At 41.7% G+C, this 24,821-nt stretch overlaps 1 protein-coding gene across 2 annotated transcripts in view; it reads right to left on the reverse strand.

Moving 5' to 3' along the window:
- LOC116480570 (zinc finger protein 223) overlaps positions 1 to 24,821 on the reverse strand; it is a 52,248-nt gene that overhangs the window by 4,336 nt on the left and 23,091 nt on the right. For both annotated transcript variants that reach the window (XM_058426481.1, XM_058426480.1), the window contains exons 4-6: positions 10,603 to 10,685; positions 5,401 to 5,527; positions 5,141 to 5,233 (exon numbers count right to left, since the gene is read on the reverse strand). In XM_058426481.1, coding sequence (XP_058282464.1) covers positions 5,141 to 5,233; positions 5,401 to 5,527; positions 10,603 to 10,685 — 303 coding nt within the window. The remainder of the gene's footprint in view (positions 1 to 5,140; positions 5,234 to 5,400; positions 5,528 to 10,602; positions 10,686 to 24,821) is intronic.

Consider the following 24,821-nt stretch of genomic DNA (forward strand, 5'->3'; position numbering starts at 1 on the left):
TTCAATGAACGTTCAGTTTATGTTTTCCAAGTGCACACTGGTTTCTGGTTTGCATGAAAGCAATCTAAAACCACACCATGTTGCTGGGCACGGTGGCTCACACCCATAATCCCAGCACTTTGGGAGGCTGAGGCAGGCGGATCACTTGAAGTCAGGAGTTCAGGACCAGCCTGACCAACATAGTGAAACCCCGTCTCTACTAAAAATACAAAAATCAGCCAGGTGTGGTGGCGCACACCTATAATCCCAGATACTTGGGAGGCTGAGGCAGGAGAATTGCTTGAACCCAGGAGGTGCAGGTTGCAGCAAGCTGAGATCATGCCACTGCACTCCAGCCTGGGCAACAGAGTGAGACTCTGTCTCAAAAAAAAAAAAAAAAAAAAAGAAAGAAAGAAAGAAAAAAAGAAAAAACCATACCACATCTCAAATATAAAATCCTTGATATAAATAAAAAATTTAATAAAAAATTAATATGATACATACATTTAACCTGTTACTATTTTTAAAATTTCCAACTCTGTCTGAAATCTTACATGATAAATTACTAAACTATTATGTACATAATGAAATATGAATCAAAAGGAACTCTAAGGGAAAGCAGTAACATAATAAATACTTTGTATACTTGCCTGTATATTGTATATCCTTATAAAGAAGTTAGACTTCCTTTCAGTACGAGATGGCTTAACAAACATTTTTAAAAATAAGAAAAGAAGTTAACCTAACTAAACAGAGGTAGGGACTTTGTCCTCAGTATCTGAGAAGTAATCTGAAGGATCTTGAAGGGGCATGCCTGAGGAGAGTCTCTCTGTCTGCTTGGGGGCAAATCTTGGGTAACTCTTGATAGTGAAATAATATAATTTAGGGTTGTGACTAGCCATAGCTTTGGGGGATGGGAAATGGCAGGTGGCATTCCCCATGTCAGAAAAAATAACAATGTGATTTAATGTGGGTCTTTAGGTCACAGGGAACCAGTGGACCAAAAGACTAAATAAACACACAGGAATCAACCAACCAATTATGGCTATGTAATGGAGCCCCAATAATTACTCTGGATCCCAGCACTCAGTTGAGTTTCCCTGACTGGTGGTTCCCTGTGTCTAAGTCACACGCTAATTTTGGGTATGTAACATGCCCGACTCTCTACTGTGAGAATACAATAGGAGATCCACATTTGGTACATCACCGGACTCTGTCTTATTTGGTTTTTCCCCTTGATTAACTATAATATGCATCTTTTCCCTGTAAAAATTAGTAACTGTGAGAATAAATGCATCCAGTGAGTTCTGAGAGTCTTTCTAGGAAATTATTGAACGTGAAGGTAGTTTTGAAAAACTCCCAAATTTGCACTTGGAGTGAAGTGAGAGCAGTTCTCTGTAAAATATCCCATTAAATTTTTTAGTTTAACCCTTCATGATACTAAACATCAAACACCTTCGAATGTTTATATCTACAAATCAAAAGTATTCCTGTACAAGAATTTTGCACGACACGTATAAAATACTTAATCTTATTTTTCTGTTTTGATGTGGATAGTAACTTGGTTATCAGAAAGAGTACAGGGACAGACAACTGCAGTTCTGAGGGGAATCTGGAAGGCTGTCCTTCCAGGGGTCCAAAAAGGAGGATGCTCTTCATCAGACAATCAATGATGTGAAGAATCACTCGGAATGAAAAGAAAGCCTGTGATGTCGATAAACAGGCCTTTATAACTGTTTTTATATTCAAGACTACACACCAATGAGCTGAATAAAGTTAAAACCTGCAATAGATATTTACACAAAGGAACCAGAATGAAAATTGTCACAGCGTGGGGACAAGCAGGAAAGGTGTCATTACATGAAATGTCAGCTAAAGTCACTCACATACATCCACACACATGAAAACTGTCCAGGTTATACTTAAAGAGGTGTTTCTTACTATGGTTCATGCTCACAAAATGTTCAAAACTTTGTCAGGATATTACCAAGTCCTGAATTAGGTAAATTTTTCTGATGGAGAGTTAAGTTCCAAAGGTTGAATCTTGGAAAATATTAATAGGTAGGTGGGTACCTATCAGTATACCTGGCTAAACTCCACCCTTAAGCCTAGAACCTCGGCCCTAAGTTAAAACAGATGACCCCATTTTTCTGCCCAAATGTTGCTTTTTTGGCCTGCCTGCCACTATCCTGTGCCCATAAAAGATTTCAGCTGGCAGAGCAACACAAGCAGCTGAGTGGCAAGGATACAAGTCGCTGAGCGGTGAGCAGAGAAGCAACTGAGTGTCGGAAACTACGGATAGATGTGGCTAACTTCAGAAGGTGCGGCTTTGGAGAGGGGCCCAGCCACAAATGGCCTGGCTTCCGGAACATGTTGATCCCCTTCCCATCCCCTTTCCAGCCTCCTTTTCTGCTGAGAACCACCCACCGCTCAATAAAGTCTTCTGCATTCATCACCTTTCACACAGTTCATGTGACCTGATTCTTCCTGGATGCTGGACAAGAACCCAGGTGCCAAGAGGGCAGGGGCTGCTACTCTGATGCTCCACTGAGCTGATTGGCACTTGGCCATCCCCAGATGGCAGAGCTGAAACAGCATGGGTTGTAACACGCTTGGACACTGCTGTGGGGCGTGCACAACAGAGCCTGCTCTCGCCAGAGAGGAGCGACCCGCCAATTCCAGCATTCATTTGCTCCAGTTCCTGCACTCGCTCGCTTGCACGCTGCCTCCTGCAAGGAGTGGACAGCGGTGAGCTGAGTGAAACAAACCCTGAAGTTCCCGCCCGCAAAGACAGTCAAGGGAACCATCCTGTCTCATAGGTACATGGATATATTTAATACACTGTGACTTATAAATAAGAGATCTTTCAAGAGAAGGGAAGGTCTCTCAGGATGTTTCTATTTTGAGTAAGTAATTCCCCAATTCCTTCCTGGTCATAAAGCTTACCAGTTCAAAATATAGCACTAAATCTATAAAAATAAACAAAAAGCCTGTAAAATCTGTGTCCTTGAACTTTTTGACAATTAAATTTGCATAGTGTAAAGATGAGGGAAATATACACATTTTTGAAGAAAGATGACCAGAAACAGAGTCAACATTCAGCTACATAACTTGTGTCCTCTCATCCTCATTCTTCCCCCTCTAAGGGAAGGAAGGAGGAACCTGGAGGCAGTGAAGTGCGGGCCGACTTTGGAAAAGGCAAATGGGCTGCAGATGGGTAAATCTCTCAAAGGAAAGCTAGCTGGAAATCATCATTCAAAAAGACTTCTTCCCAGATATAAATATGCTCCCTATGGAAAGCTCCAGGGTAGGTCTCAGGGAAGGCATATTACTCAGTGTGGTCATGAAAAAAATGCTATGCTTAGAAGTTTCCACAGGACATGGGTCAACTCCACACACATAAAACCAATCATGTCAAGGAAACCCAAGAAAGTTGAAAATGGATAAGCAGCCATCCACAGAGAAAAAAAAAAAAAAAACTGTTCTGCCATATATAATCAGCCCTCCATATCCATGGGTTTGGCATCCATGGATTCAACCAACAGTGCATAAAAAATATTTAGGGAAAAAAATTCCAGTTCCAAAGAGCAAAACTGGAATTTCTCACACACTGAGTCCTATGTTGAATTCTTGTGAATGAAGTGACAGGTAGGCATTGCATTTGGTATTATAACTGGTCTAGACATGATTTAAAGTATATGGGAGGATGTACATAGGTTATAGGCAAATACTTCACATATATCAGGAACTTGAACATCTCTGGCTTTCGGTATCCATGTGGGGTCCTGAAATCAAACCCCTATGGCTTCCAAGGGACTAATATATTTCATACACTCTGGTTCATGTATTACTTATTAGCTAGCTCCATGATTCCTACAGTGAAGTCCCCCCATCCATTAATTCATTCATCAGGATACCAAATATTTACAGATCCCTCTGTGTACTAGGACTATTCTAGACGCTGAAGATGCAGTCATAAACAAACAAATAAACACCTTGTAGAGATTATATTTGAAAGGGAACAGGTGATATATCAGTAAACAAAAGCATATGACACATAATACTTGCAGGCCAAGTAAAGATAGGATGGTATTTTCAATAGGGTGCTTGAAGATGACCTCTTCCATGACATGAAAACTCAGCAGAGACCTGCATAAACTAACAGAGGGGGTCAGTAAGTTTTGTGGGGACAGAGGATTCCCGTCAGAGAGAAAAGCAAGTGAGGGCTCTGAGGCAGAAGCTTCTGTAGTAGGGAACATAATTCTTCCTGAAAGATGTCCACATCCAACCTTCAGGACCTATGATTCTGAAACATTACACAGCAAGGCAGATTAAGGCTGCAGATGTCATTGAAGTCACTAATCAGCTAAGCGGAAAGTAGGAAAGTCAACTTGGATCATGCAGGAGTGATGAATGCAATCACAAGGGACCTGAAAGGTGGAAGACATAGGCATAAGAAGAGTGGCAGAGGGAGCGTGACTCTGGAAGAATGGCCAAAGATGCAATGTAGCTGCCTTCAAAGATGGAGGAATGGAAACTAGAGCCACGGAGTGTGGACAGTGTCTAGGAACTGGTAAAACAAAGTGAAGGCTTCTCCCCATGAACATCCAGAAAGGAACAAAGCCCTAAGACAGCTTGATTTTTGCCCAGTGAGCTGTGTCAGACTTCAGGCCTAAAGAACAGAGAAATAATAAATGCTTCTTATTTAATCATCTAAGTTCGTGGTCATTGGGTACCAGCAACAGGCGATACAGTATCCTTGGCAGGATGCAGAAACAAGAGGGATGACAAGGTGGCCAGAAAAGATGGAGAAAGAGGGAGAGTATGGGAGATGTAGTCAAGAGGCAGTGAAGAATGAAGAGTAGACCACAGGCGTTTCTAGAAGCCACTTAAAGAGGCTTTCATAAAATTAAGAAGCCAGAAATGCTCTTAAGCTGAGGAATGACAATCTGACATCCATGTCCTAAGGATCATTTTAGCTGCCATGAAGAGAACAGATGTCAGGGTGGGAAGGCACAGAGCAGGGCCACCAGCTGGAAGGAGGTTATAATAATCCAGGAAAGATGTTCGGCCTTTTAGAACAAGGTAGTGGAGTTGGACGTGCACAGAAGTAAAACAGATGGAAGTCACAAACAGGGACACACAGTTGCTTGCTTCTTACCTGAATTCCCTTCTCTTTGGGGTGCTATATCCATCATCCAAAACTTTTCCTCCCTTAGAAAGTGGAAAGTATCTTGGTGGAATGGTTGATGCCCTGTAAACAGGCAAAGTCACATGCTTAATCCCAACATATTCTAGATAATATCAGGGTAACACTTACTGGAAATTTAGGTTCCCACTGCACACTCAAACTTGAACACCCTAGGATACAAAACCACTCCTGGGGCCTGACATTCCCTTATAGAAGATGCCTGTCCTCACCCACTGAGAGCAGGTTCCTGAAGTTCTCCAGCATCACATCTCGATACAGCTTCCTCTGGGCAAGGTCCAGCAGCCCCAGCTCCTCCTCAGTGAAGACCACTGCCACATCCTTGAAGGTCACTGCCTCCTACAGCATCAAACATATGCAACCTCAATCTCACGACCAATGGTTACTGGGAGAGAAGGAACATTGAGGAGGCCAAGGGGGAAAATGGAAAGTTTTTCTGGATCTTCAGAGATGTAGGTCAACTTATAGAATTCCCATTCATTCTAGTTTGTGTCCTGACAATGACACACCTTGATTGTCCCAAGCGTCATCAGAAGTCCAACAATGAAGAAGTCCTGTGGTCTTATTTAGTGAACTCATTGAGTTTACTTGTATGTAGCCCCCTAGGAGTCTAAATGCTGCATCCTGGGCTACACGTATATAGGTTTCAATGAACCTTGCTAATAACCCCAGCGACAGTGAGCAATTCAGTCAGTATCTGCCCGACCTGGCAGCCGGTTGATGAGGCTGTGGCTGTGAAACCCCAATCTCAGTATTCCCAATAATTATTTTTCCTTTTCCCTTTTATAATGCACATCCTGTTGGTAATTTGCGGTTCAGATCACTGTGGTAACTGACAAAGGTCCTCCTGACTCTAATCTGGAGGTGATGCTTTCCTGAACATCCCCTGACTTCTACGGGATCCCACAGTGGTGAAGAATGAGAGCACGGAATACCGTGGGGGGTACCAGGGTCCTTCTGATGGTACTGGGGACACCTGATCTTTCCATTTGGGTGGCTGGCACCAGCAGGCATATCTTTTTGTATAGGACATGACCTCCCTTCCTGACTGAACAACTGAGGCAGGAAGGTCTGAGCCAAACAACCAGGGGAATGCATGTCTACAGTGGTAGTAGCCTCAGGACAGGAACAGACAGACTGGGTTGCTGCACCACCTCAGCCCACCCACTATCCAACAGCTATTAATCTGCTGTTCCCCCAAGGATATGGCAGCAGAGGCCTGGAAGCACAGCACATTCCTTATCTCAAGCTGCAGTCACCTCATGTTACCTGGCTAAGTGTTCCATCTGCTACCCTGGATTTATTCTATCACCAACCACAGTGACCCTCTCATCCTGACCATGGTAAGCCACACCAGCATCCCTCATGCCACAGTGCACACCAACAGCTCCATAACCCTGGCTTGTCAAGTCAGAACCTGGCACCTGCCACATAAGAGAGAGCTGGAGGGCCCTGTGGTAACTGGTGTAAGGCAGCAGAATCACACAACCTCAACAAAGCTACAGTGGACTGTGCTTTCTCGCACCATGTTCCTTTGACTACCTGGATGAGAAACGTTCCACATAATGAAAACCAGGACTGGATGAGTGGTATTCCTCTCTGTAAGGGTCGCATGAATGTCATACTGGGGGAACTGACCTTATGCAACTGTGCCAAAAATGAGATGTGGCTGGCAAAAGATAATGTCCCCATTCCCACAAATGGGTCACAGAACAGCCAAACAAGGGAATGGGTGCTGTGTGCACCTGAGCCTTATGGCTTTCTCTGTGGGTGGTTTGGAGGGTGACCCAGATACAGGGTGGGCAATGTCATGCCTGGAAAGCTAGCAGACTGTTAGATCCTAAACATTGGGCATGCTGGGGGTGCCCCTAGATGTCACCCTGGGAGCAAGATGTACCACTGGGCAAGAAGGCTAAAGCTGTGCCCCAGGCTGATTGGGGACCTGCCTGGAGGTGCAGCTAGCTCCAGATTTATGTCCTACACCTACAGGTGAATTCCCGTGAAAAATGATGAGACACCTGTCACAGGCAATGGCCGATAGATACTGCTTATTCCACGGCCACTGCTTTGGGAGCCCAGCAACATCCCTTCACTCCCTCAGGAAGGTTCAAAAAACACAAGTGCTCTGTGCTTTTAGCCCTACTGGGAGGAGTGGGTCTGCGACTGCCAACACCTCCGGCCTTCTCTGGATACATAGCTATTGTAAAAACTCAATGAGAGGCAACCCAGAAGCAGGTCCACTGGCTTCAGACACTGAGGTCGCCTGAATGATTCTTCTTTGGTATCTTTGGCAGCTTCTTATTTTGATAACTGGGACCTGGGCAGGATTACTACTTCAGGAAGGTCTGGCTGTGCTGCTTGTGGTCATGCTCCTCTGGGGTCCACGGAATGTATTCCAGCTATAATTCCATGAAGTTGGCAGAGATTGTGTCAGTCAAGGTGTTACACTGATCTAACAAGATCAGGGGAGGCCTGGGGAGGTCGATGGACATATGAAATGGACCAGTTTGCTAAGGGGGATATCTGGGTCAGGGGGTGGACTGCAGGACAGTTGGGATACAGACCCCACCCAGTTCTCTCCCCTTTAGTGCTTGTAGTTCTCAAGAATAACTGTAGATTATTCTAGGAATGTAATAGTATCGGGAGGAACTGCCTTTGACAGTCTGGGCTTTGTTCCTCTCTCACCTGGAAGGAAGATGTCCTTCAAGTTTTTCTCCATGAGTCATGGCATCCTGAAGTATATAAATGGGGGCAGGTTACCTTCTGGGGTGCCTCAGCTCTGGTGCAAGTGGGGCACATACAGTCAAGATTCCATCTGCTCCAGGTAGCTTTCTTGAGCCCTGGATGGCCAGCTCACAGTGGACCCTAGGCTTCTGGGCTCCCCTGCTGCCAATCTGTAGTAATAAATCTGCTTCATGCAATCTGTTGCATGTGAATGTGTCCCGCAGGACTCATACGAGTTGGTAATCAGTGCACAGTGAACCTGCTCCATGGTATCCTGAAACAGCTATGGTCTTCTGTACTCGCAAGGCACAAACCACATATGCTTACTGCAGCATTTAGTGTCCTGATCAGAAGCCAGAATGCCTCAGTGCACATCCTAAGAGTCTGCCCATTTCTAACCATGTGACCTCCGACATGTTTGCCTACAAGCCTTGTTCCCTCTCTGAATAATAGTTCTTACATGACAGAGTTTTTTCAAAAATTAAGCAAAGAAATATACAGTATTCTGAAAAGTCTACGGCACAGACTAAGTGTTTAATGAACATTACCTGGTATTACTTATTACTGTTATTACCACTATCTATTTCAGGGTTTCCATAGTATTCCAGGGAACTGATGATCTGTTTTCAGCTACACTAAAGAATAAATATTTAATTTTACATATTTTCCATTATCAATCCTGCAAAGATGATATAGTAAGCAGTAAGATGTAAGAACATCTGACTCTCCTGTCTCATTTAAAAGAATTTCATATGAAAATTAAAATGTGAAAAATAAGCACATTTAATATTATCATCATATAATTGCATACTTTCTTCTCACTTTTTTCCCTACCTCTCTAATCATTCAACAGAGCACAAGTACCCTAATTCTCCTTATGATAGCCAAGAGCAGTTTATAAATATTCCCATGGTTTTGGTAATCTGATTAGGAAGAACAATTCATTCTATCATTCTCACTTATTATTATAAATGAGTATCACCACTTTTCAAGATTATTGGCCATCTCTATTTCTTCTTTTACAATTGCCTTTTAGTATTCTTTGTTCCAATCTGCTTGAACTTTTTTCTTTATCCTTTTAGAAGATTCTTATTCTGGATTTATTCTTCCTTAACTATCCAAGGGGTAAATATTTTTGCCCCAGGTTGTCATTTTTTTCTGGTAACAATGTGTGAGGCAGGCCGGGCATGGTGGCTCACGCCTGTAATCCCACCACTTTGGGAGGCCGAGGCAGGCAGATCATGAGGTCAGATCGAGACCATCCTGGCTAACACAGTGAAACCCTGCCTCTACTAAAAATACAAAAAAAAATTAGCCAGGTGTGGTGGCGGGCGCCTGTAGTCCCAGCTACTCGGGAGGCTGAGGCAGGAGAATGGTGTAAACCCGGGAGGCAGAGCTGGCAGTGAGCCGAGATCGCGACACTGCACTCCAGCCTGGGTGACAGAGAGAGAAAGGGGAGGTACGCCATCCATAAGAGAATTAGGATTTTTTTTTTTTTTTTTTTTTTGAGACAGAGTCTCGTCTGTCACTCAGGTGAGTGGATGGGGTTTCACCATATTAGCCAGGATGGTCTCTATCTCCTGACCTAGTGATCCACCTCCCTCAGCCTCCGAAAGTGCTGGGATTACAGGCGTGAGCCACCGCGCCTGGCCAAAGAAAAAATGTGTGAGGCATCTTGTGCCATAAGGAGGAATTTGGAGATAAGAACAGCTGTGGTAATCACTGTCCTTGGGTACTTGGAACAATGAGTACACCTGAGTAGGTGCCAGGTCTGGAAAAGAAGAGGTCACACCAACGCAGGACAGGGAGAAGCAGCGCCACCTACGGATGTCATCACTCAAGGGAGCACTCCAGACACTCACACAACAGGGCACCGGACCCTCAGTGGACAATTTTTCTTTCTTCTCGTCTCTCTCTTTCACTTGAGCAGAATAGCTAACATTCCTGATCCTTGATTGCCTCTGATTTTGAGCAGGTTTCTCATATTTCATGAGTTTAGGAGAAGAAGAGATCAGGAACCTCCTCATTCTGCTGCTCTGAGAAGTAAATGAGTGATAGTACACAAGTGACTGGCCAATCTTCGGTATTACTAGACTTTTTTTTTTTTTTTTTGAGACAGAGTTTCGCTCTTGTTGCCCAGGCTGGAGTGCAATGGCCCGATCTCAGCTCACTGCAACCTCCGCCTCCCGGTTTGAAGTGATTCTCGTGCTTCAGCCTACCAAGTAGCTGGGATTACAGGCATGTACCACTACGCCCAGCTAATTTTGTATTTTTAGTAGAGATGGGGTTTCTCCATGTTGGTCAGACTGGTCTCGAACTCCCAACCTCAGGTGATCCGCCTGCCTCAGCCTCCCAAAGTGCTGGGATTACCAGTGTGAGCCACTGCACCCGGCCCAGTATTACTAGACATTTTAACTGAAGGCTTTCTGGCTGAGTGCGGTGGCTCACGCCTGTAATCTCAGCACTTTGGGAGGCCGAGGCGGGCAGATCACTTGAGGTCAGAAGTTCAAGACCAGCCTGGCCAACATGATGAAACCCCATCTCTACTAATAATACAAAAATTAGCCAGGTGACAAGAGATCCTCAAAGTCCTGTTGTTCTCCTTGAGTCTTCCCAGGGCAGAGAAAAACACACGACAATCTGGGTAGTGAGATGGAATTTTAACAGTAAGAGATGCAAGCCCTACTCACCTTGGACATGGTCAATTTTCCTCCTGCTTTAGGGAATTTGCAGAGTCCTGAATGAAGCAGTTCCAGGGAAAGCAGAATTGTGCCTGGAAAGTGCCATGAAGACAGAAAAAGAGACATGAAAGGGTGGTCAGGGATGTCGCCCACCAACAAGGACTCATATTGTCAATTAGCACATGAACACTCACAGCAGCATTATTCATACTAACCCCAAATTGCACACAACCAAGAAGCTCTCCTATAGGTAAATGGATGGAAAAATGGTGGCATATTCATACAATGGCATCTTATTTGGAAATGTAAAGGAATGAAATACTGACCCATGCAACAACACCCGTGAACCTTGAAAACATTACAGTAAGTGAAAGAAGCAAGTCACAAAAACCCACAGACCCTACGATTCCATTTCTATGAAATGTCTGGAATAGACAAGTAGAATAGAACAGAAAGTAGGTTAGCAGTTGTTCTAAATTTGAGGTGAGAATGAGGTTTAAAGTAAATGGGCATGAGGAGTCCAACTGGGGGATGCAAGTGATCTCGGCTGAATTATAATGATGATTACTCCACTTCAAAGTTCCTAAAGACCATTGACTTGTACACCTGAAATGGGTGAATGCTATAATTAAAATAAACCTAGAGTTAAAAAAATAACTGTTAACGCACATATCATTAGAATCAATAAGACTGGATTCTGAGTCCATATTGATAGAATATATATAGTTGAACAAATCAATGAACAAATAGAGGAGAAATGGAAGCTCTTATTTACAAGAAAATGCCCACCAATAATGTATTTTCCCGTAAGAAACTTCATAATTTAAAAAAAAGTAACATAAGAGTGGACAAATCTGAAAGACATCTTCTTGGCCAGTGACAAAGCTGAGATCACCAATGAAGGGACAAACGAACATCACTTGGACCTTGTTATGTTACAATGAAAAAGGCATCCTGTCGCGCCATTGTACTCCAGCCTGGGTGACAAGGGCAAAACTGTCTCAAAAAAAAAAGAAAAAAGAAAAAAGAAACGGGCATCTCAACACTCCTGTGGATTCCCCACCAAAAAGGTATAATCTGAACCTAAATGTGAAATATATCTGTAGGGGAAAGAAAAAGAGATCAGGCTGTTACTGTGTCTATGTAGAAAAAGGAAGACATAAGAAACTCCATTTTGATCTATACTAAGAAAAATTCTTCTGCCTTGAGATGCTGTTAATCTGTAACCCTAGCCCCACCCCTGTGTTCGCAGAAACATGTGCTGTATTGACTCAAGGTTTAATGGATTTAGGGCTGGGCAGGATGTGCTTTGGTAAAAACGTGTTTGCAGGCAGTATGCTTAGTAAAAGTCATTGCCACTCTCCAGTCTCGAGTAACCAGGGACATGATACACTGCGGAAGGTCGCAGGGACCTCTGCCTAAGAAAGCCTGGGCATTGTCCAAGGTTTCCACCCACTGACACAGCCTGAGATATGGCCTTGTGGGAAGGGAAAGACCTGACTGTCCCCCAGCCCGACGCCCGTAAGAGGTCTGTGCTGAGGAGGATTAGTGAAAGAGGAAGGCCTCTTCGCAGTTGAGGTAAGACGAAGGCATCTGTCTCCTGCCTGTCCCTGGGAATGGAATGTCTTGGTGGTGTAAAACCCGATCGTACATTCTATTTACTGAGATAGGAGAAAACCGCCTTATGGCTGGAGGTGAGACATGCTGGTGGCAATACTGCCCTTTACTGCACTGAGATGATTGTGTAAAGTCACACATAAATCTGGCCTATGTGCACATTCAGGCACAGCTCCTTTCCTTAAACTTATTTATGACACAGAGTCCTTTGCTCACACGTTTTCCTGCTGGCCCTCTCCCCACCATTACCCTATAGTCCTGCCACATCCCCCTTGCCAAGATAGTAGAGACAGTGATCAGTAAATACTGAGGGAACTCAGAGATCAGTGCCGGTACAGGTCCTCACTTGCTGAAAGCCGGTCCCCTCGGCCCACTATTCTTCCTCTATACTTTGTCTCTGTGTCTTATTTCTTTTCTCAGTCTCTCGTCTCCGCCTTGTGAGAAATATCCACAGGTGTGGAGTGGCAGGCCCCCTTCGATATCAAACTCCAAATGAACAACTATGGAAATGTGACAGCTAAAGACAACACATAAACTGGACTTTGAATAGGTGAAGGGTGGGGCAGAGGACAGTCATAAGGACTTTAAATGAAAAATTTAACAAATTCATATATGGAACTGCAGATTAGATAACATGATGCTAGGTAATATGCTATCCAACACTATCTAGTAAGTACACTACAAATACTAGTATTCTTTTAACACATCTATCTGATATGTAATCGGTAACAGTATTATTTAATGTAACATCCAATACTATCTACCATGTTATGTGAAACCCTATAACCGGCCCTTCCTAAATGCCTCTTACCAAGACACCCCACAATTACCCTGGTATGTGGGCTTACTTGCTGCAGAAAGCTACCAATCAGCTGTCTCGGGTTACAGGTATGTTCCTGGTGGTATTTGGTTGATGGTCATCAACAAAGCAAACAGGAAAAATGTAAACACTTGGCAAATTTGGGTAAAGGGTATATGAGAATTTCTTACACTGTTTTTGCAATTTTTCTATAGCTTTGAAATGATATCAAACGTTTTAAAATATCAGGAAACAAGAGACCACCACTCACCAAGTGACAGGGACAACTTTAAGGCTTTCATTTGTATTATCTCTTTCAATTCGCAAAACAATTCTATCAGGATGATCCTATAAGCACCATTTTAAAGAACAGCAATGGGAAGTACAGAAATATTAACATTCCACATCACACTGCGAGAAAGAGGCCGCATACATAGGGAGGTGGACTGAGCGAGGTCAAAGTCCTGGAAACCCTCAGAGCAGGGCACACAGGGCCACCCCAATCCCACCCCCCGGGACGCGAGCAAAGCCCCCCCACGCCAGAAGGCTCCGCTGACGGGAACAATAAACACTCTCCCCGCCCTCGCACCTCTAAACCTCTGCTCTTCGCCAAGGCTTCTTTTCCCCTGAGACGATCATCCATCATCGGGTGGCTGCGAGCCTCAAGCAAAGGGGGCTCGTTCAAAATGTCCTGCAAGACGCAGAAATGGCTCAAACTACCCCAGTCATTAAAGCAGAAACCTCAGGCTTGGAGACCGGAAGTGTCCTCTGCGCCAGAGTGTCTGGACTCCACTCCCCAGAATTCCCCGGACTCGCCCGCCTTAGTCAAAGGGCCCGCGACTCCGCAGAGTGAATGGACTATCGTTCCCAGAATTCACCGGTTCACCTGCCTGAGCCAAAATGCCCAGTGTTCCATGAGCCAGTGGACTACACTTCCCATAAAATGGACTACTTTTCCCAGAATTCTCCGGAAACGCCTACCTGAGCTGAAGTATCAGGAATCCCGCAAGGTGTCTGGACTGCAGGGCCTCGGATGCAAAAGGAAAATGTCCATTATCTCACCCTTTAGGCGCAAGTGTTGTGACTACATGGTGCTCCTCGATTACACCTCCCGCAACACCCACGGGGAACGAATTTCATAGCCCCAGGCGCCTGGTGGGGAATGCAGACTGTTACCCTGACAGTCGTCCTTCCCAGAGTCCTCGAGCGAAAATATTGAATAGAAAGAATTTATGAAGTCTAAATGCCTCCCATGATTGACAGGAGTGTTCTTGGACAGGGGACAAGCGAGGAGATACAATATTCAAGGAGCTAGATGGAGTGACTGTTGAGCGGCCAGATGGCAGAAAGGAGGCTCAGGGTTTAAAGCAAGGGTATCCAACTCCAGGGCCACAGACCTGTACCGGTCCACTGACTGTTAGGAACCGGGCGGCACAGCAGGAAGTGAGCGGCAGGTGAGGGAGCATTATGGCCTGAGCTCCACCTCCTGTGAGATCAGCCCAGCATTACATTCTCATAGGAGTGTGAACACTATTGTCAACTGTGCGTGCGAAGGATCTAGGTTAGGCGTTCCTTATGAGAATCTAATGTCTGAGGTGGAACAGTTTCATCCCGAAACCATTCCCCAGTCCGTGGAAAAATTGTCTTCCACAAAACCGGTCCATGGTGCTAAAACGGTTGGGAACCACTGGTTTAAAGAATGAGCCAGGTAGAATGGGTTGGGAGGGGCAATGAGAAGCCAGGAAAGCATCAGCCCCTGTAACTGAAAAGTAGATTAGTGGCTTCCCGTTTGCAAAGTTTAGTTAACAAGAGGGAGGTCTGGTATAAAGAAAGTGATTTATTCCAGAGCTAGCATAGGGGAAGAAGCACAGGTGTTGTCTTTAAGTGTACTGCTTGGCTTTTAGAGCAGAAAGCAGGCACTTTTAAAAGGTAGGGGAGGAAGAGGGCAGGGGTCTGTGTGCTGACTTAGTGCCTTGTCTATTAGGCAGTTGAGTTGGCGTTTTCATGGGCAGAAATAAGTTGTAACCAGAAGGGAGAGAGTAGCAGGCATGCTTTCAACTGTTGTCTCTTGAGGCAACTTCCTGGTGGGTGAGAGTTCAGAGGCCAGCATGCTTTAGTTTGTAAATTGACTGTTAATTCTGGAGGAGAGTTCTGGCTTGGTGCACACAGTTAGATGAACTTGCCCTGTAGGAAGTGTCTGGTGAAGGGGAGGTAAAAGTCTATATTTGCATTTTTAAAGGGCTACGTAGGAAGTGGGGAACTAAGGGAATGAGAAAAGAGAGAGAAATAAATAAGCTGTCTCTTAGAAAAATGGTGGTTCTCAGTTACACCCCTAGTCCAGATGCTGTGGTACCACTGGTTTAGCAGGAAAAACAAAATTCCAACCACCAATGGAGAAGCTGTGTCCTCACGGAAAAGCTATCTTCCCACATTTAACATTCTCATGGTAGTCATATTTCTACTTTAGATGTAGAAACACTAAATTTCAGAGAAGTTAGTGAATTGCTAAGTATCTTAAAGCAAGTATAACTATTGAAGAGCTTGGCATTGGTATCAGTCTGACACCCAACATCTGATTCAATGCCATAAAACTGGAGAAGATTCTGTAGGTGACGGAGCATGATTTATTATTAAGAGTTTCTTCCTTTCCATTTCTTGGTTAAAATATCTTCATTATAGGAAACAATTTGAAAACTGGCATATGTTAATTGAAAGACATTAATAATAGTATAAAGCTAAATCAGGAAACAATTCATCTAAAATCCTCTTTTGAAGATAAACCAGATTTTTTGTCCTCCCAAATAAACATACATTGACCTGTCAACCTATATTTTTCTTTTTAAAGATAGTCTAATGTCCTATATCCATTTTCTTAAAGTAAAAAAAAAAAAAAAAGACTTTTCACAATTTTTTTTTTTTTTTTGATACAGAGTCTTGCTCTGTTGCCCAGGCCAGAGTTCAGTGGCATGATCTCGGCTCACTGCAACCTCCACTTCCTGGGTTCAAGCGATTCTCCTGCCTCAGCCTCCTGAGTAGCTGGGACTACAGGCGTGTGCCACTAGGCCTGGCTAATTTTTTTGTATTTTTAGTAGAGACAGGGGTTTCACCGTGTTAGCCAGGATGGTCTCAATCTCCTGACCTCGTGATCTGCCCACCTCAGCCTCCCAAAGTGCTGGGATTACAGGTGTGAGCCACTGCGCCTGGCTGACGTTTCACAATTTGGTTTGGACAAAAATTAAGGTGACTGAACAACCACATAATGCCAAACAAATTTTCAATGCCCCATTGAAAATTGAGTGATGGCTATTCCTATATCAATTACAGCTGTATCCTTACTCTACTCTGCATTCGCAAAAGATAAAATTTATTGATACTCTCAGTGGTAGTGTATGCAAGGAGCTGAACCTGAGATGTTAGGTGGCACCTGGCATCAAAGGCCCCTGCTGTTGCCCACGTCCTTGTGCTCTGGGCCTCTGATGGGAGGGGCAGCCTCCAAGATGTGTGAAATGCCTTTGAGGTCATTCTTCCATTGTCTTGGACAATAGGTCCTGGTTTTTTTTTTTTATAATAAGCATTTTATTATTATACTTTAGGATTTAGGGTACATGTGCACAATGTGCAGGTTTGTTACATATGTATCCATGTGCCATGTTGTTTTGCTGCACCCATTAACTCGTCATTTAGCATTAGGTATATCTCCTAATGCTGTCCCTCCCCCCACCCCACAACAGTCCCCCGAGTGTGATGTTCCCCTTCCTGTGTCCATGAGTTCTCATTGTTCAATTCCCACCTATGAGTGAGAACATGCGGTGTTTAGTTTTTTGTCCTTGCGATAGTTTACTGAGAATGATGTTTTCCAGTTTCATCCATGTCCCTACAAAGGACATGAACTCATCATTTTTTATGGCTGAATAGGTCCTGGTTTGAGCTGACATGGCCAATCCATACTAATCTCATAAATCAGTTGTTCAGCCACACCCTTGTTTTCTCCAGGACAGGGTTTTGCATGTTTTCCAAAGTAGATAAGCTGCAAAGTTTAAAAGTATTTAGTTCTCTCTACCTTTTAATTAGTAATTCTGACTTTCAGTCACTTCTCACTTTCTACATTTTACTATAGGTAGTCAATATTATTCAAGATGCAACTTCAACACATTGTTAAGAAATAGCGTCAGCTAAATATTCAATTACATTGCTCACAAGTTCTACCTACCACAAAACACTAGGACCTGAATATAATTCAGCCAAATTATTTGCCTCTTTATAACAAGAACCCTACTTTCTTCAGTTTCCAATAAGATGTTCCACATTTCTGACTGACGTCTCATCATTATGGCCTTTACTGTCCATATTTCTATCAACATTCTGATCGTGACCACATAGGTTTACTCTAAGAAGACTGATGCTTTCTCTAGCTCTCATTCTGTCCTTCTGAGCCCTAACCAGAATTGTCTTTAACAGTCCAATCATGACAATGTAGGCTTTTCCTAGCATGCATTTCAGAAGTCTCCCAGCCTCTACCCATTATACAGTCACAAAGATACCCCCACATTTTTAGATATTTGTTACAACAGCAATCCCACTTCTCAATACCACTGTTCTTAGTCACAATAAACCATGGGCTAGCTGGCTTATAAGCAACAGAAACTTATTCCTCACAATCAAGGCACTGGGAGATCTTATGTCTGAAGTGGGGCCGCTTTCTGGTTCTTAGGTGGCACCTTGTTGCAATGTCCTCAAATGGTGGAAGTGATGAACAAGTTTCCTCAGGTCTCTTTTACAAAGCGACTCATCCCATTAATAAGAGTTCTGCCCTCATAAGCTAATCACCCTCCAAAGGCCCCACCTCCTAAAGCCATCTTATTGGAGGTAAAGAATTAAACATATGAATTTTAGTGGGCCACAAACATTTAAACCATTGCATCAGGTAGTTTCATAATTACTAAGTCATATTATTGTAAAAATAACTCAGCTAACTAGAGTTCAACATCATTACAGTTCTTTTTGTCTTTATGCTGAGGACATATACTCAAAATACTGTACTGTATTTAATATGATACTTAAATGACTTCTTGCTTTCATCTTTAGTCTGATTGTGTTAGTGATTTGAAATGCATTTAGGTTAGTCTGTTATTCTTTGATTTTAAGTTTCCTGGTTTATCTCCATTCTTGATTTCATATTATTGAGTACGTCAATCAATAACATATTCCCATAAGTCAATACTATACAAAATGTTATGCTCAGAAAAATGCCACTCACTCCCCTCCTTTCACCACACCACTTCCACGATGTTGACTCCTAATACCCATGTGTAACCAATTTCATTATTTTCTGGTTTATCATTACCAGTTTTTACAGAAAACATGTAGATTTCTTATTTTCCCTGTTTACTTAAACAAAAGGTAGCATTCATCTAAACCTTCTATGGTCACCCAACAATATATCCTGGAAAATCACTTCATATAGAGTACATGCTTTTCACAACTCCACAAACTCCATTGTGTGTTTTATTCAATACTGCACCCATTCATGGGCATTTCGGTGGTTTCCAATATTTTATTACTACAAACAATGCTGTGATACATAAACTCATACTATATATTTTCTCCCTGTTGAAGATATATGTTAAGGGTACATTTCAAAAAGTAGGATTTCAGGGCCAAAATTGGAATAGAAGTGTATTTTGTTGCATATTGTCAAATTGCCTTTATATTTTTATACTATTTTTCATTTCTAGAAGCAATGTATGAGGAATGTCTTGCCTTGACACTAGCTAACAGAATGTGGTATTTTGATGTTTTTTAAGTTTTCCCAATCTAATGGTAAGAAATGGTATCTAAATGTATTTTTAATTTGTATTTATTGTTTTGTAAATAACATGGAACATCTTTGCATATTTTCTTTTTTTTAGAAGGGTAGAACATATTTTATTTTACATGTTATTAGCTTGCTTTGTAGACTTAAATACCAAGGCATATGGTAGGTAGGCCTCCATTTGTATTCTTGCCCTGAACCCTGTAAATGTCACAGTCAGGCCTATATTCCTTTTTTTCACATTTATTCATCACATTTATCCACAAGTTAAAGAATTAGAAACACAGCTTTGTCATTTGTAAAATAACCAAGTTGTATGAGATAATCTCTAATTTTCTTTCCCCCTCTAAAATGTTATGACTTTTATTATAATAAGTATTATTATTATTTACATTACTTTAAGTTGTGGGATACATGTGCTGAACATGCAGGTTTGTTACATAGGTGTATATGCCATGGTGGTTTGCTGCACCTCATCTTTGCATATTTTCAAGGACCATTATTATATTTTTTGGAAATTGAACAAATCTCTTGTTCCGTCTTCTATTGTGCTTTTGGTCTTTTCTCCTTAATTTTAAGTATTATTTATACATTTACAATATTAACATTATATCTTCCAAATGTTCGCTTAAAAAAATAGTTTGAGTTTTCTCTGACTGTGCTTCTAGGTTTTTTTGCTATGCCAGATATTTTGAACGTAGTCTTTATTATTTTAAATAAGTTTTCTTGAAGTGTAATTTACAAAAAATAAAATTAACCATTTTTAAAATATATAATTTAATGGCAAGGGTACCTAGTACAAATACAAAACTACGACCTCTTAAGTTCTAAAACATTTCATCACCCAAAGAAAACTCCATCCCCACTAAACAGTCACTCACATTGGCCATACCCCTATCCCTGGCAAACACAAATCTTTCTGTCTTATTTAATTATCTGTTTTAGTCATTGTATATAAATGGAATCACACAGTATGGGATCTTTGTTTCTGACCCTTTTCATTTAGCATAATGTTTTTAAAGTTCATCTGTATCATAGCATGTATCAGTACATTATTTCTTTTTATACAGGAATAATATTTTATTCTGTGCTTATACTACATTTTGCTTATCCATTGATCTACTGGTGACATTTGGGTTCTTTCCACCTTTTGGCTGCTGTGAATAGTGCTACTATAAACATTCCTATACGCATATTTATTCCATTACCTGCTTTCAGTTCTTTTGGGTAAATACCTCGATATGAAATTAGTGATTAATAGGGTAATTCTATGAAGATCACAAAACAGATTTCCAGAAAAATTGCCCCATTTTATGTTCCCACCTTCAACGTGTGAAGGTTATAATTTCTCCACAGTCTCTCCAACATGTATTATTTTCTATTTTTGGAAATGATAGCTAGCACAGTGGTTGTCAGTGATATCTTATTGTTGGTTTGATTTGCATTTTCCTCATGATTAATGGTGTCGAGCCCTTTATTGGTCACTTGTATACTGGAAATGCCCATGTATGTCCTTTGCCCATTTTTTTTTTTTTTTAAATGGAGTGTCGCTCTGTTGCCCAGGCTGGAGTGCAGTGATGCAATCTTGGCTCACTGCAACCTCCGCTTCCTGGGTTCAAGTGATTCTCCTTCCTTGGCCTCCTGAGTAGCTGGGACTACAGGCATGCGCCACCACACCCAGCAAATTTTGTATTTTTAGTAGAGACAGGATTTCACCATGTTGGCCAGGATGGTCTCGATCACTTGACCTCCTGATCCACCTGCCTCAGCCTCCCAAAGTGCTGGGATTACAGGTGTGAGCCACCATGCCCAGCAGTCCTTAGCCCATTTTTAAATTGGGTGCTTTCAATTTTGTTCATTGAGGTATAAGAATTCTTGTTATATTCTGGATACTAGAACTCATGCTGCATGGTCTTTTCGTGTTCTTGACCATGTATATCCATGCACAGAATTTTTAAAAACTGAAGTCCAATTTATGTATTTCTTATTAGCGTCTGCTCACGTTGTCTCTTTGAAGAATCCATTCCAAATAAAAAGTCAGGAAGATTTATCTCTATGCTTATTTCTAAGAGTTTTATAGTTTAAGCTCTTAAATTTAGGTCACTTATGGATTCTGAGTTAACTTTTAAGTATACTGTGAGGTACAAACCTAACTTCATTATCCTACATGTCTATGTATCAGCGTCCCAGCAGTATTGGCTACTATTCTATCTCCATAAAGTAATCTTGAATGCTCCCTGAAAATAAAGTGGCCTTAGATTTATAAGTTTTGTTATGGACTCTCAATTTTAGTCCATTAGTCTCTCTCTCTCTCTCCCTCTCTCTCTCTCTCTCTCTCTCTCTATATATATATATATATATACATATATATATATATCTTTGTATGCTAGACCAACTTTGTATGCTAGAATCTTTTTAAATAGATAAAACAATTGTTTTGATTACTATAGCTTGGTAAAAGGTTTTGAAATCAGAAAGTGCAAGTTATCCACTTTGTTCATTTTTATCAAGATTGATTTTTCCATTTGTGGCCATTGCAATTACATATGAATTTCGGTATTGGCTTTTCTATTTCTACACAAAAGGCTGTTGGGATTTTGATAAAGATTCTATGAAAAGTGTATAATTCTCTGGGTAGTATTGTCATATTTACAATGTGAAGTCTTCCTATTCCCTCAGCTCCTAGATAATAGGTGAATTCAGGATGATCATAGGATACATGACCAACATACCAAAATCCATTGTATTTCTTTATAATAGCAATAAACACATGGAAACCAAAATAAATTAAATACTCAGGTATAAATCTGACAAAAGAATTACACAGGATGCAAGTTGAAAATTACAGCACTGATGAAAAAAATTAAACAACATGAAATACATGGAGAGATATTCTGTATTAATAGATTGTGAAACTGAACATAGTAAATATGTCAATTCTCTCCCAGTGGATGCACAGCTTTTTGATAATTACTATCAAAATCACAGCAAGTTTGTTTTTTTGTTTTTTGTTTTGTTATGTTTTGTTTTATTTTGTTTTTTGTTTTGTTATGTTTTGTTTTATTTTGTTTTTTTGAAATGGAGTTTCACTTTTGTTGCCCAGGCTGGAGTGCAATGGTGCCAGCTCGGCTCACTGCAACCTCTGCCTCCCAGGTTCAAGTGATTCTCCTGCCTCAGCCTCCCGAGTAGCTGGGATTACAGGCATGCGCCACCAAGCCCGGCTAATTTTGTATTTTTAGTAGAGGCGGGGTTTCACCATGTTGGTCAAGCTAGTCTCGAACTCCCAACCTCAGGTGATCCACCTGCCTTGGCCTCCCAAAGTGCTGGGACTACAGGTGTGAGCCACTGCGCCTGGCCAGCAAGTTTTTCTAATAGATAAAAAATTCATATCAAAAGGCAAAGGAACTAGATCACCTAAAACGACTTCGCAAAAGAAGAATAAAGTGGGAGGAATCACTCTAATAATGTCAAGAGTTATTATATATCTACATTAACCAAGGCAGAGTAATATTCTCTGAGTATAGACACACAGATCAGTGGAACACAATAGATAACCCAGAAATGACCCTAACCAACTATAACAAAATGATTTGTGCCAAAATGCTAAAGCAAATAAATAGAAATGGGACAGTGTTTTCATCAAAGACTGCTGGGAAAACTGAACATCCATATGCAAAAAAGAAAAAGAATCTGAGACTTTATTTAAAAATTAAGTCAAGTTGGATCATAGATGTAAATGTGAAATATCAATGTAAAATTATAAAATTTTAAGAAGACAGTGTAGGAAAACTCTCAGTACCTAGAGCTTTGTCAGTGTTTGCAGATCTCATATTTGATGAAAAACTTATATCTACAATATATAAACAACTTTCACAACTCAACCATAAAATAGTCTAAGAAGAAAAGGAGCAAAAAACACAAAGACACAATTCACTCAAGAAGAGTTATGGATGGTATTTGAACACAGAAACAGATATTCACAGCATTAAACAAAATACACTAACACTAATGATAGGTGATGAGCTAAAAAGAAAATAGCAAAAAAAAAAAAAAAAATCTCATGATGTTTTTAAAAAGCTTACAAATTTGTGGTGGGCCACATTCAAAGCCGTCCTGGGCTGCATGTGTGCCACTGGCTGGACAAGTTGAGCTAAAGGGTGTTATGCTGAGTAAAAAGATAATCTGAAAAAGTACGTAATACATGATTCCATCTATATGACATTCCCAAAATGACAATGTAGAGATGGACATCAGATGAGTAGTTGCTAGGGGTAATGAATGGTGGGGACACAAGTTGGGTTGACTATAAAGGGGTGCTTCAAGAGAGATCTCTGTGGTGATGGAATAGTTCTTTCTGTATCATCACTGCCTTGGTGATTCCATTAAATCTACATGAAATACGATGAATAAAAGTAGTATACACACACATTGTACCAATATTGAATTCCTGGTTTTGATATTTTACTAAAATTATGTAAAATGTAATTAAGAATGTAGATGGAAGACCCGGGGAGTTTCTCTGTACTTCCCTTGCAATTTCCTGTGAATTTCAAATTATTTCACTACAACAAGATAACACAACTGATTATTATCAATCCCTGCTTTTCTGAGGAATTTTTTTTGTTTGTTTTTTGAGACGGAGTCTCGCTCTGTTGCCCAGGCTGGCGTGCAGTGGCGTGATCTTGGCTCACTGCAAACTCCGCCTCCTGGGTTCACACCATTCTCCTGCCTCAGCCTCCGGAGTAGCTGGGACTACAGGCGCCCGCCACCGCGCCCGGCTAATTTTTTGTATTTTTAGTAGAGACGGGGTTTCACCGTGGTCTCGATCTCCTGACCTCGTGATCCACCCGCCTCGGCCTCCCAAAGTGCTGGGATTACAGGCGTGAGCCACCGCGCCCGGCCTTTTTTTTTTTTTTAAGACGGAGTCTCGCTCTGCCACTCAGGCTGGAGTGCAATGGCGCCATCTCAGCTCACAGCAACCTCCACCTCCCTTTGCTATTCTCATGATAGTGAGTGAGTTCTCATGAAATCTGATTGTTTGGACGTGTGTGGCATTTCCCCTTTGCTCTCTCTCTTCTGTTCTAATGCTTTCTTCTCCTTCATCTTTCACCATGATTGTAAGTTTCCTGAGGCCTCCCAGTCATACTTCCTGTTAAGCCTTGGAACTGTAAGTCAATTAAATCTCTTTTCTTTATAAATTACCCAGTCTCAGGTAGTACTTTATAGCAGTGTGAAAACAGACTAATACAGCTTATTACCCAATTTCACTCCTAAGTATACACCAAGAGAAATGAAAGCTAAGAGATGTGATTCAGAAGAGAGCTCACGTTGTATGATTTCATTTACATGAAATATTCAGAATGGGCAAATCTGCAGAAACAGAAAGTAGAATAGTGGTTGCCAGGAGCTGGTGGAGAAAGGACGAGGATTGGGAGTGACTGCCAATGGACAGGGGATTTCTTTCTGGGCCGATTAAAAAAACCTGAGATTAGAGAGTAGTGACAGTTGCACAACTTTGGGAATTTACTAAAAAACCACTAAAGGATACATTTTAAAGTGATGCATTTTATGATATTTGAATCATTACTCAAGTTTAAACAAGGTTGGGCTGGTTGGCCTAATAGTATTTTGGGGCCTATGTAACCAAGCACCTTAGCTTCAAACTACATTTTAAAAACCATCTTTTATTTCCCCCTTCTCCCCAGTCTCAAGACGTAGCTTTGAAACGAACTACAGATGTGTTTTCTTTCGTGTTGAAGTACAGCCTCCAAATCTGCTTTAAAACTCCACTCCCTTCTTTTTCCCACCTTATGCTTCCATGCCCTATGCACATTTATTTACCTGGATGCTTGTTAAGCGCACACCATGCTCACTTATCTGCTCATATATCTCCTTAGAAGCTTCAGGGGAAGAATACTGATGAGGATCAGGCAGCTCTGGAATTCTCTCCTCCTGGCTACAGATGAACTGCAAGATTGACTGCCATTAATTTATAACCTG

This window comes from Hylobates moloch, unplaced genomic scaffold, assembly GCF_009828535.3.
Source record: "Hylobates moloch isolate HMO894 unplaced genomic scaffold, HMol_V3 SCAFFOLD_13, whole genome shotgun sequence".
NCBI classification, from domain to species: Eukaryota; Metazoa; Chordata; class Mammalia; order Primates; family Hylobatidae; genus Hylobates; species Hylobates moloch.